Genomic DNA, 12454 nt, shown 5'->3' with positions numbered 1-12454 from the left:
GGGCTGTTATACCTTGTAGTGTGAATCCCTCATATCTTCCCACCAAAACACGGAGGGTCTCCTACACGGAAGTGTGAGCCTTGCTGCCTGACCTCAGGACAGCCTGTGCTGGCTGGGCTGTGTCCTGGGACAGCAGGCAGTAGGGCGGGACTGAGGTCCCGGAGGTTGGGCCTTCCTGGAGGGCACGGCCTAGACAGATTACTGAGTCTTGGGCTTCACAGTAAGGACAAAGGACCACAAAGGAAGAAGAGCCAGGAAGCAGGAAGTCTGGGCACCCTGCATTTATTACACCGGCTTTCCGTCTGAATGGTGTCAGCCATCCCTTCCCTGTGGTCGGTGGGAGGCCCACCCTGCCTCTGACCTCTGCCCTCTGCCTTCAGTTTGGACTGCCTGAGCAAACCCCTGCTCGTCCCTTGCTCAAAGTCTGGGCCACCAAGTGTTCTCTGGCCTGTCCATGACCCTTGGAGACTGGGAGTGCCGGGCACGCCTGTGTGCTGGGGGCCCAGCATGCCTGTCCAGAGTGATCAGCCAGAGCAGGAAGGAGACCTAGGAAGGAACTGGCCTGGGAGGAGCACCCGGGGTGGTAGGGGTGCTCAGCCCCGATAAGTGCAAGAGGCCGGATAAGTGGACAGGGGGTGGTAGGATAGGGCAGTGATGGAGGGTCCGGCCACACTCAGTCATCTTCAGGAAGCTGCGGGTGGAGGCCACTCAAGTGACAAAGGACTGACTTCCTGGTCCAGAGGGTGGGTGAGTGTTCACCGTAAAGGCCATCTGTGGTGTGGCCCCACATGTGTGGGGTTGCAGAAGGCTCCTGTAGGAGGCTTTCCTTTGGTTATCTGGTACTCTGTCATTGACACAGAGGAGCCTGGAGATACAGACACATTCTGCCAAGCCCAATGACCTGAGCTGACTTCTGGGACCCATGAGCCAGAGCGAGAACCAGCTATGCTATGGTGTAGGGTTAGGGTGCATTAGGGACTGGGCTACTCATAGAGGTCACTCAGGTGACTGGCCTAGGCAAGGCCAGGGATGGTTGAATGGTCACAGAGATGGCCTCTGAGGTCATCGTTAAAGGATGCGGAGGCCAGGCTATCAGGCAGCTGTCAGGGGCACCCCACTGCCTAGCAGGTGACACTGCCCTGTTTTCCTGGACCCAGGCTGCTGACTAAGGAACCCCTTCCCGTTCCGCCCCCCCTCCCACTTCCACACGCGGGCGCCCCCAGGCGGAAGCACCAGGCCAGCAGGAAAGGGGGCGGAGCAGGGAAGCGGGCCAGACTTCCCCCAACCCCCATCCTAATGTGAGGTGCACCTCAGTACTTGGGAAGGTAGGAGTTACCCAAGCCGGTGGCACCCGCGAGACACTGCTCTGTGGGTGCTGAGAAGCCCTAGGGCCGGGTGTCCCAGTCCCAAGCTAGCAGGCGGGGGGTGGGGGAGATGCGTCACCATAGCCCGGCCCCCCGCCCCTTGCCCGCCCAAACTCCACCCCAGGGAAGGCGGCGCGGATAAAGGCTCAGGGGCCGCCCGGTCGGCCCCAGACCGGCACGGCCACCTCTCACCACGACCCACACGCAGGTCGTCTGGAGCAGTGGTGACACACAGGACCTACGGCACCCGGTGAGTAGGGGCGGGGCCACACGGAGCGGAAAGGGGTCTCCAACAGTCGTGAACTTCAAAGGGTGCACCACTCTTTGTTCTTTGAGCCATCCGCACCTAGGGTGCGTCTGGACAGAGCCCTCCAACTTGTGGGGTGGGAGGGGCCGCGCGCAATGGGCACCGCCCTGGCGGGACCGCAGCCCACGCCCCCCCTGCACTCCGCCTTCCCAGCCAGTGACCTTGAACTAGTTGTAGATGGACTCAGTTTCCCTTTATGTACAGTTTTAGTCTTCTCCTCATTGTAAGTCTAAGAAGGTTCTCAACGGAGTCTCCCTACATGCGGACCCCCAATTTTAGGCGCGCCCTTTCCTTAGCCAAGACGCACGGCACTCCTCCCCCGGGACTGGGGCAGCGCTCCCGGGCGGGGACTGCAGAGGGCGCGCCGGGGCTGCTGACTCACCGCTGCCCGGAGCGGGGCGCGCGCGGGCGCAGCCGGGGACGCCGCGTCACGTCACGGCTTGGGCGGGCGCACCTCGGGAAACGGGCCGACCCGTGATTGGGAGGGGGGAGGCAGAAAAAAATAGGGTGGGTTAGGTTGGGACGCGAAGTGGCACTGGTTCGGGAGGGACGGATCTAATCGAAGCCACGTCACCGAGCTGCAGGGCCCTGCCCAAGCTGTGGGTCCCGCCCAGGTTCTCCAATATCATTGCATCCACCCACCCACGGGGGCGGAAGACTGTCCTGTCCTTGAGAAGCCAGCCTGCGACCCTTGGCCATGAGGCTCAGGCTCAAGCGACAGCTTCCGCAGGCTGTCGCTTCCCGGAGAAACCCAGCGGGATGGCCCCACGATTTCCTGTTCCTTAGTCGGGAACAATGGCCGGTTCCTTCCCTCTTCTCCAGACCGCTCCGGTGGCGTACAGGAGGGGTTATGCTCGCGCGGAGGGGAGGGGAGTGAAGGTGCTAAGTCCTCGAACTCGGGTCCGCAACCCTGAGGTCCCGCCCGCCCTTTGTTGAGGTCTCTGGGCCTTATGAATGGCTCTGGGCGCGGGTGGGGGTCGCGGGGGCTGGTCAGGAGCGGCATCAGCCCAACCCTCTTGGCACCTTCATTGGACACAGAAGGGACGGGGCGGAGCAAAGGGGAGGGTCTCGCTGCCACGTGGGGTAGCCCCGCGGCGGTCCTCATTGGCCCGGTAGCGCGACGAACTGGGCGGTCTGTGTGTGTTGATTGGCCGCCGCCTGGCCGGCGGAGTAAGTAGTGAATGGGAGGGGGCGGTGGTCCCGCCCATTGGAACGTTGATACATGATAACTTTTTTTTCTTCGTACTTTCACCCCCAGATCTTGAGAGCAGCGGCTGCGGCTGTTGCTAAGGGAAGGGACGCGCGGGGTAGCACGACCCGAGAGGGATCCAGGCACCGTGCGAACCAGGATAGCTCGCCCCGTTTCTGTTGGACCCTCCCCGTGCGGTACCCTGGTCGCTGTCAAACGCCCTAGAAACCGGATCGCAGACCCCACCCCGGGGCGCAACCCAAGGATCCCACGCGACCCCGAGCACCATTCGGATTCTTGATTGCCGGCTCTATTGCTAACGTTGGGACCTTCCCCAAGGGGCGCACGCACTGCTCTTGTCCCTGGGCGCCCACGGAGCAGAGGAAGACCTTGTTTTGGCGGGGGAGTCCCGGCAAGGATTGGAGGCGACCCGCAGGCCCCCAGTTATCCTGCGCGCGCCGGGGATGGAGCCGCAGCCCGGCGGCGCCCGGAGCTGCCGGCGCGGGGCCCCCGGTGGCGCCTGCGAGCTGAGCACGGCCGCGGAATCGGCCGCACCCATGAGCCTGGCGATCCACAGCACTACGGGGACCCGCTACGACCTTTCGGTGCCCCACGACGAGACCGTGGAGGGGCTGCGCAAAAGGCTGTCCCAACGCCTCAAAGTACCCAAGGAACGCCTGGCGCTGCTTCACAAAGACACGTAGGTAGAGCGCCGCCCCCGCTTGCGCGCCCCCTGGCACCGGGCCGCCCCCTCGGGCCCGGGCCCCGGGCGGGAACAAAGAGCGCGCCGCGCGGGGAAGCAGGGGGCAGCCAGACGGGGGGCGGGGGCGCGCCGCGCGCTCTCGGGCGCCCTCTGCTCGGCCTTACTTGCTTGGGCCCCCTCCCCCGCCGGGGTCTGCACAAAGGCAGAAGCGCCCTGCGGGCCTCCAGGGTGCACGGGAAATACAGGGGTGGCAGGGGAGTTGTGGGCCCCCGGGACGGCACGAGGAGGGGTCCGTTCTCTGCGCGACGAGGGGTGTGGGGGGAAGCAGAGCCACCCCCTCTTGTGCCGGCGGTCTAGCCGCTTCCGCATCTGCTTGGCGGCCCCCTCTACGTCTGGCTGTCTCCCCATCACTTGCGTCTCTCAACCCCCCCTTTGTTCTCGGTTCCCCACACCCCCCACCTGGTATTTAAATCGCCTCCAGGCCAGGGAGTCTCCCCTGGTCCCCTCAGGGCCTCTGGGGACATGCAATGTCCATCCCCAGCGGAGGGCCCCCAGTGGGGGAGGGGCGAGAGGGGGAGGGTCTCCTTTGTTTGAGCAGCGGGCCTGCGCCGAGGAGGGAGGAGGGGGAGCCTGGGTCGGCAGAGCCCCCGAAGGCCTCACTAAATGGGCCGGAGCCCCGCGGCGCCCACAAAGACGAGCCCGGGCAAGAATTGAAGAGTTGTAGGCAGGAGCTGGCCTGAAGAGAGGCGCGGGGGAGGGTGGCAAAGAGCCCACGGGGGTTCAGGTGATAGAAGTCTCTTGTCCCTTGCAGATGCGGTTAGTGCTTTCACCTGAAGTTAAGTCATGGCTTAGGGGGCTCCCGAGACCAGTAGGCCTCCCCAGACACTCGGGTCTGGAGAGCAGTGGGGTGGGAAACGCTCCTCTGTCCTCCCCTCTCCTTGGGCACGCACAGCCCTCCTCCTCCTCGGCCTCCGCTTCCGCGTCTCTGTGTTGTCTCCCGTCTCACCCTCTTCCTTCCTACCCCCAGCCGGCTCAGTTCGGGGAAGCTGCAGGAATTCGGCGTGGGGGATGGGAGCAAGTTGACGCTCGTGCCCACGGTGGAAGCTGGCCTCATGGTAAATGACTGAGGGGCGCGTGCCCTGGAGGCTTCTATAATCCCCTGGCCACCCCACTCCACAGACGCACCATCTTGCCCTTGCAATAGCTTTCCCACCGCCCCTACCACGCAAGGCCCCCTCCCCACTCACTGCTCTAAACCCACTCTGAGGTTACTCTACTCTCCCTCTCTTTGTAGTCCCAGGCCTCGAGGCCGGAGCAGTCCGTTATGCAAGCCCTGGAAAGTTTGACCGAGACCCAGGTAAGGACCCACCACCTCGCCCTAACCAGGGGATGGGGGACTAGAGGCAGTGGCCACGCCTAGGGACCTGGCAACTCTCAGGACACCCTTAGAGAGCCTCCAGTTGTTTGTGCTTCCCTGGTGGCCTGTGGGGGAGGGGATAAAAGCCCCGCCTTGGTGCCAGCTTGGCCTGGTCACCCCGCTTCCTCTTCCTCCCTGCCTCCCCCAGCACCTGACCACCTGACCTTGAGAAGTTTTCTCTCCCACGGTGGCTGCCACAGTGGGGGGAAGGGCTAATCTTTTCGACCTGCCCTGACTGTGGGTGACCTTGGTCCATGCCCACTGGAGGTTGGATCCTCCACAGCCCCATAAACTCTCCCATTGTGAAGTATGTACCCCCTAAAATAAAAACTCAGTCGGTGCGTTCGTTCACACCTTTCTGGAAGCAGGATGACAGAACTTACGCTGCTAGTGCAAAGGGGTGGGGAGTCACCCATCTTCCCCTCCTCCTCTCTCTGGTCTTTGTTCTCTGCCCCAACCAGGGGAGGGACAGGCAGGGGCACCCAGCCCTAGGCCAGGGAGGCCTCCGCAGGATGTTAAGAAAATATTTAGTAAGCAGCCAGGAGGGAGGCTGGGCCTGGCTCTGAGGAGGACTCCCAGTTTTGTTGCCGGTTTTCCCCTCCCTCCTACTTTCCTCATATTCTTGGCCACGACAGGGCACTCCTCTCTAGCAGCCCCTAGCTTTTCTAGTACAATGACTGGGGTGCCCTTAGCTTACTCTGGGGAGTGGGGCGCACAGACTGCTGGCTTAGCCTGGTGAGGGAACTGGGCAGGAGCCCTGGACTCCCTGCCTGGGCCTAAGTGCAGGAAACCTAACCGCGGAAGGCCTTCACTCCCTGTTTGGAAACGTGTCCCGCCCTGCTTCTTCGTGTAGGGGGCACAAGGGCTCCGGAGCTGGGTGGTCCTGCCTCTCAGGGAAGGATCCTGGGAAAAAGGAGGTCCCAGAAACCAGACACAGGCGCTTTTTCCGGGCCAGCTTTGGGCAGATTTGCCTGCCGGCCTGTGGGGGGTGTGCCTGGCATGAGGAAGTTAGAGGGGGTTGGTGGGTGGAGCCTTGAGATTCCCACAGTGGAAATTCTCACCTGGCCTCCCATTTGCCCTCCCCACGGGAGGAAGGGGCGACCCCCGGTGCTCAGAAAGCTACTTCAGGCCTTTCCCTGAAAAGGGGGGTAGGATTGAGGGTCTGTGGCAGGATTCGGGAGTTCAGGGTCGGTTGCCTCCTTGTCCACTCAGCTCTTTGTCCCCTCCCCACGGGGCCCCAAGTAGAGAAGGTTCCTCCAGCCCCCTGCCAGCAGAGCCAGGGGAGGGAGTTCTGCCAGGCCGTGTGCTGTGACTCACAGCCTCTATGTCACTTCTCAGAAACCTCTCACCCCCCCCCCCATGCCTCTGGGGAGAACAAGGCTGATAGCCAGGCCCTCAGAGGTGGGAGAGAGAGTGCCCCGTGTATCCAGGGGTCAAGTAACCCCACAGATCAGCCCCCATGGAGAAGGGGGTGTGTGTGTGAGTGGCTGGAAGGTCAGAGAGCTGCTTACCAGAGCATGTGGAGGCCCTTGGAGACAGTTCTCCAGGCTTCCCCTTGTCTCCTCACAGCCCAGGACACATAAATATTTATCTTGGGGAAGCAAAGGTTATCTGAGGAGTCCCCTCAGGATTCAGCTTGCCTCTGGTGTGGCTTAGCTGTGAAAGATAGCTTGCCAGGATTCTCCTCTGCTACAGTCATGCTGTGTGACCTGCAGACGGGATCTGGGGACTGAGGTGGGAAAGGGAGAAGTGACTGATACTTCAGGGAGGGCAGTGACCATCAGCTGGGCTCCTCCTGGTCTCAGTTTCCCCTTTAAAGGACCCAGGTTGGCTGGGAAGAGCCGGAGGCTCCAATCTGACCCACCTCTGTCCCCCCACAGCCCCCAGCGACACCCGGGCCAGGCCGGGCTGCCGGAGGAGGCTTCCGGAAATACAGATTGATTTTATTTAAGCGTCCGTGGCACCGACAGGGACCCCAGAGCCCAGAGAGGGGCGGCGAGAGGCCCCAGGTCACACACTGTGGGGGAGAGCTGGGCTGGGTTGGGCTGGGGGCATCGTCGATGAGAGCCCCTTTGGCTGATGAGGTCCCCCACTTCTCTCTGCAGGTCAGTGACTTTTTGTCAGGCCGATCGCCTTTGACCCTGGCCCTGCGAGTTGGGGATCACATGATGTTTGTACAATTGCAACTGGCAGCCCAACACGCCCCACTCCAGCACCGCCATGTGCTGGCCGCGGCTGCCGCAGCTGCTGCCGCTGCCCGGGGAGATTCCAGCGTAGCTACCCCAGTATCCTCACCTTGTCGGCCCGTGTCCAGTGCCGCCCGTGTCCCCCCAGTATCCAGCAGCCCTTCTTCGCCTGTGTCCCCCTCACCTGTCACCGCTGGCACCTTCCAATCCCATGCAGCCTCCACGACTTGTCCTGAGGTGAGGATGCAGATACTTACACAGGGGAAGATTTTGAGGGCTCCAGCTGTAGCCTTGTATCAAAGGCTGTTGAGCTGATACAGCACGTCTGGAACCTCGGACAGTCCCTGACACACTGACTGCCCTAGAGGCTGGGGAAATCTGAGCTGAGGAATGGACCCATCACAACAATACCCATTTGCCAATCTCCCACCAGCAGACGGACTGTTCTCCACCCGCCAGCAGCAACACCACATCCACCCCAGGCAGCAGCCCCACCCCCCGATCCCGCAAACCCGGTGCAGTCATTGAGAGCTTCGTGAACCACGCTCCAGGGGTCTTCTCAGGGACCTTCTCTGGTAGGTGTCACCACACACGAGTGGCATTGGCATCTCAAACTCGAGATCCTGTGTGCTGGCTGTGCTCACTAAACATCTTCCCCTGGAATCTGGGGCACGCACCTGTGTGGTTCCAGACATATAGGGCATGGCACCTGCGCCAGCGTGGTTCCGTGTGCTTCACTGGGACATTGGGGATGGTGCCTAGGCCAGCCTCCCGCTGAGGCACACCCTCAGCCCCTTCCTCATGGGGACTCTATGCAGAGGTTCTACCCTGAGTCAAGCTCCAAGCCTATTTTGGGTTTTTTGGGGTTTTTTGGGTTGCTTTTGGTTTTTTGAGATAGGATCTTCCTGGACTGGAGGGGTTTTTTGTTTTGTTTTTGTTTTTCAATATGGGGTTTCTCTGTAGCCCTGGCTGACCTTGAACTTGCAAGGATCTGTCTGCCTGCCTCAGCCTCCCGAGTGCTGGGATTAAAGGAGTATGCCAGCACAGCCCAGCAGTGGCTTGGAGTTTGAGACACCATCCTAGCCTCCTGAGTAGCTAAGCTGACAGGTGTACACACCAGACCTGGACCCTCCCTTCCCAGTGTGTGTGCACAGACTTGTCTGCCTCCCCTTGCTGACATCCCTCTGGAACTTGATTGCTTGGGCTCATGATCCTTTCCTCCTACAGGCACACTGCACCCCAACTGCCAGGATAGTAGTGGGCGGCCTCGGCGTGACATCGGCACCATTCTGCAGATACTCAATGACCTCCTAAGTGCCACAAGGCATTACCAGGGCATGCCGGCCTCACTGACCCAGCTCCGCTGCCACGCGCAGTGCTCACCTGCCTCACCAGCCCCTGACCTCGCCCCCAAAACTACCTCCTGTGAAAAGCTGGCAACCCCATCGCTGCTCCAGGGCCAGAGCCAGATCCGAATGTGCAAGCCCCCGGGTGAGTCCCACCCCGCCCAGCCTGCCTTTCTTCAAGGCTGTCTCTGTGTGCTGGCTCAGGGGGACCCCTGAGCTGGCAGCTGCTCTCCCCACCCCCTACCCAGACCTTCCCTAGCTAGGAGAAAAGGAGGCAACTGTTGCTACACAGTGTCTCCTTGTGAGCCCTGCAGGGCTCCCCCCACCCCACTTCCTTCCCCCCCTCCCCAGGCCCATCTCCAGATGGCCTTTGGCACTTTCCATGAATGGCTGACTTAGTTCTGGCCCCCCAGATTTCGCCAGACATGCCCACCCCATCCCTACCCAAGCTGTGAGGTGGTGGTGCACACCGTGCCCCACCTAGATCACCTGTCTCCGAGCCCTGTTCACAGGAGGGAAACTGAGGTACAAGCTTTGTACCACTTACTCTGGACGCTGGTTCCTGTAGAGGTTTTGTTTGTTAGGCTCTTGTATTTTGTTAGCAAGGCCCCCAGCCCTCACTGGGAGCGGCCACGCAGGCTGCTTCTGCTCTGCCAAGCCTTCAACCCTGTTACTTTCACAAGGGTTTCCTTGAACTTGGAGTGTTTGGGTCTCTGCTTCCTAAATGATTGGTGACAGGTGACCTGGCCATGCCTTGCATAGTTCTCTCCATTTGCTCTTGATACAGAGTCTCGCTATGGGACTCCAGCCATCATGGAACTCACTTCCATCCCCCAGCCTCTGCTTCTCCTCCCCAGTGCTGGGATCAAAGGCGTGCACCACCAAGCCCAGCTTACTTCCTGCATTTCTTCTGTGACTAAACCCCTGTGCAACACTTACTCAGCCCACAGCCCTGCCTGCTCTCCCAGCATGCTCCAGTGACTGGAGGATAGGCCGGCGCCCTGTGTTTCCTCGCACATCACCAGGTCCTTGCTGCCAACGGTGGGGGGCTCAAGATTAACAGGTGCCCATCTCCTTTTGTAGGAGACCGTCTGCGACAGACAGAGAACCGTGCCACGCGCTGCAAAGTAGAACGCCTCCAGCTCCTGCTGCAGCAGAAGCGCCTGCGAAGGAAGGCACGGCGGGACGCCCGGGGTCCTTACCACTGGACCCCAAGCCGCAAAGCTGGTCGTAGTGACAGCAGCAGCAGTGGGGGTGGAGGTAGCCCCAGCGAGGCCACAGGCTTGGGCCTCGACTTCGAGGACTCCGTTTGGAAGCCTGAAGTCAACCCAGACATCCAGTCCGAGTTTGTGGTGGCTTAAAGAATCCCCTTGGGCCTGAACATCCCCTACCCCATACACGGGGCAGGAGGACGACACAGACTGGACGCTGAGCGGCCCAGCTCTGGAGGGGAGGGGCAGGAGGTCACCTCCATTGCCACTTACCAGCCTTTCTGATTCTTTTTTAGCTCCTCCCCTGGTTGTCTACCCTGCATCCCTGGTCACGTGCCCACCTGTCTTTCTTCCCTTACCATGGTCAGGGCCTCTGAGACAGGGCCCTTCCCTCCCACCTTCTCCAGTTCCAAATATGTAGCAGTCTGTTCCCAGATGGCCCAGACGGAGGAAGCCACCCACCCCAGCCCTTCCGCTCTGCCTAGCTCTCCCCACCCCCTTCCATAACCCAATTCAGGTTTTTAAACTCAATGTAGATTCTCCAAGCACTTTACAGATGAGGGTTGGGGACCCCAGGATGAGTGCGCCCCCCTCCCCTTCCCCTCTGCAGACTTGGCCACCATTCCAGGCCAGCTGGCTCCCCCACCCCTCCCATCCCGGAAAGCCACTAGATACACTCACAGAGGATACCTTTGTCCATGATGCCCACTTAACTCACAGCCTTCCTCCTGCCTCGGTCTCCCAAGTGCTACAATGACAGGCTTTGCCACTATGCCTGGCCGCCCTTGCTCTTGCCACAGAAAGCTAATTCGATGGAGACTGCTGGAGCAGGGGGGCTGTTTGTTAGTCAGGTGGGGGATGTTCCTTTTCCTCACGAGAGGAGGATAGGCCCCGCACCACCCTCCCTGGACACTGGCCTCTTGGTCTCCTCCCTCCACACACCCACTTATTTCCCTAACCTTCCTTCCCAATGGGGCTTGAGGGACTATTTATAGACTTCATTTTTCTGACTGAGCCAGTAATGGTTTCTATCCTCTAGGGGAAAGAAAAGAAACTGGGGTAGCTTGTAGGAGGAGGGGCCCAGAGAGACACCCCTGTACCTCTTCTCTAGGCCCAGCCTGCAGCTGGGGATGGGAAGAGAGGTGCTGAGCTGTGACTGCATTAACCCCACCCTGGGGAGGGCGGGCGCACTGCTGATCCACATTGGCTCCATGGGTGAGAGCCCTCCCCTCAGATTGGGGCCCATACAGCAGGGGTGATCTTGTGGGGTTTTTTTCCTCCACATTTTGAGATTTTTGTGATAAACGGGATGTGTGCCCACCCCTGATGCCTGTCCACGTTGTCTAGACTCCACCTGTCCACGGTTCCTTTGTTCTAGGCTGTGAACCCATCCTTGTCTTCCCCCACTGTGTGTTTAAACCGTAATGGTTTGGGATGTGAACGTGTGTTGACTAGCTGTAAAGGTTTTTGGGGTGGGTGGGTGGGAAAGGGATCCTGAATGGTAGAGGCCAAGTGAGAATTCGGTTTGGTTTTTTGTTTTGTTTTTTTTCTATTTTTTTTTTCCCAAAAAGAAAAGGGGGGGGGGAAAGTGGGTGCATTTTTTAAGCTGTCTTGAATACCTATTTAAATGTGTGTTTTGGTTTTTTTAGGATTTTTTTTAAGCTGCCTGTGATATGTCCGCTGGGCTGAGGGTGGAGACCTCAGGCAGGAGCCCACCCATAGTTCTCTCTTCCCTGTGAAGACATCCCCAGATAGCATTAGCCACCCTCGGGGGGAGGGGGAGAATCCAGCTATGGGGAATCCACCTCGCCCAAGTCTCCTTTTATTGAAATAAAATTTGAGGGGAAAAGAAAAACCTTACACGAGCACCGAATTTCAAATAAATGAAAACGAGACATGAACTCTAGTCCCGGCTTGCTCCTTTCGGAGTCCCCAGGCCCTGGTTCCCGCAAACGGTTTCCCAGGCCACTGCCCAGCTTGGGACCGGCAGGAAGCTACTTAGGGCGGAGGGAGGGAGGGCCCGGCCACTTCCTGCTACCCAAGGCCGGAAGTCCCTTTGGGCGTGGGGTTGGGGCTTGCCCTGGGCGACGCTTTCACCCTCAGTTCCTGGCTCTGAAGTGGGCTGAAGACGGGAACTTGGGAGTCAGTGCTGGGGCAGGCAGGGCTTCCCAGCTTCCAGGAGTGGGAGGCGTTGCTCCAACCCAGAAACTGGAAGTGCTTGTGAGAGCCGCACGCTCTGCCCATGGCTGGAGAGGGAGTTGCACCAGCCGGAGGGGGACGAGCGCCGCGACTTGAGGTTCTCAGGGAGCTAGACTTCCCCAGGCTCTTGTGACCTGCTCTTGGTGGCCACACCGTCGCGCGCGTTCCGCCCCCTGAGGATCACGCACCTCTAGACCTTTGCCATACCCCATCTGGGCATGACAATCTCGGTTACGCCTGGGAACTTGCCAAGGTGGACGCCCACCTTTTCCTGCCCCCATCCGCAAGCTAACCTGGCGCTCCCCACTGCCCCCTAAGTTGCTTCTCGGGTGTCTCACCTCCATTCCTCTGTGGCTGCGCTGAAACAGTTATTTATCACTCAGCCTGTTAATTCTCTTTATTTTTCAGTGCTCTCCACGTATACAGTCACAAGTAATTACACTCCCATTTTCCAGCCCAGAAAACTGACCCCCCCCTCACCCCCTCCCGCAACACAGCACTGGACCTGAAGGTATAGGCCTGTGGTTGGAAG

At 60.1% G+C, this 12454-nt stretch overlaps 1 protein-coding gene across 5 annotated transcripts; it reads left to right on the top strand.

The window, feature by feature from the left end:
• Positions 1 to 1382: 1382 nt before the first annotated feature.
• On the top strand, positions 1383 to 11629 carry Midn (midnolin). 5 transcript variants are annotated; one of them, XM_032908223.1, is made up of 9 exons: positions 1383 to 1614; positions 2930 to 3560; positions 4591 to 4678; positions 4858 to 4920; positions 6861 to 6989; positions 7086 to 7403; positions 7603 to 7741; positions 8394 to 8657; positions 9596 to 11629. In XM_032908223.1, exons 2-9 carry the CDS (start codon positions 3325 to 3327, stop codon positions 9871 to 9873), a joined length of 1515 nt encoding a protein of 504 aa, XP_032764114.1. In that variant the 5' UTR covers positions 1383 to 1614; positions 2930 to 3324; the 3' UTR covers positions 9874 to 11629. The 5 variants fall into 5 exon arrangements, with proteins under 5 accessions (XP_032764114.1, XP_032764098.1, XP_032764128.1 ...); XM_032908207.1 differs by having other exon boundaries at positions 1387 to 1614; positions 7600 to 7741; XM_032908215.1 differs by lacking the exon at positions 1383 to 1614 and adding an exon at positions 2199 to 2608 and having other exon boundaries at positions 7600 to 7741.
• The last annotated feature ends 825 nt before the right edge of the window (positions 11630 to 12454 follow it).

The sequence above is a fragment of the Rattus rattus genome, chromosome 1, assembly GCF_011064425.1.
Source record: "Rattus rattus isolate New Zealand chromosome 1, Rrattus_CSIRO_v1, whole genome shotgun sequence".
NCBI lineage: Eukaryota > Metazoa > Chordata > Mammalia > Rodentia > Muridae > Rattus > Rattus rattus.
The sequence above is the reverse complement of the archived record's forward strand: the minus strand, read 5'-3'. Positions and strand labels throughout refer to the sequence as shown.

What these genes read in the sequence shown, in the direction of transcription:
- Midn (XM_032908207.1), top strand. Translation starts at nt 3,325, where the DNA reads ATGGAGCCGCAGCCCGGCGGCGCCCGGAGCTGCCGGCGCGGGGCCCCC. An exon ending in GGGGCGGCGAGAGGCCCCAG is followed by an intron (nt 6,990 to 7,085) that starts GTCACACACTGT and finishes TTCTCTCTGCAG; the next exon opens with GTCAGTGACTTTTTGTCAGG. An exon ending in CTTCTCAGGGACCTTCTCTG is followed by an intron (nt 7,742 to 8,393) that starts GTAGGTGTCACC and finishes TTCCTCCTACAG; the next exon opens with GCACACTGCACCCCAACTGC.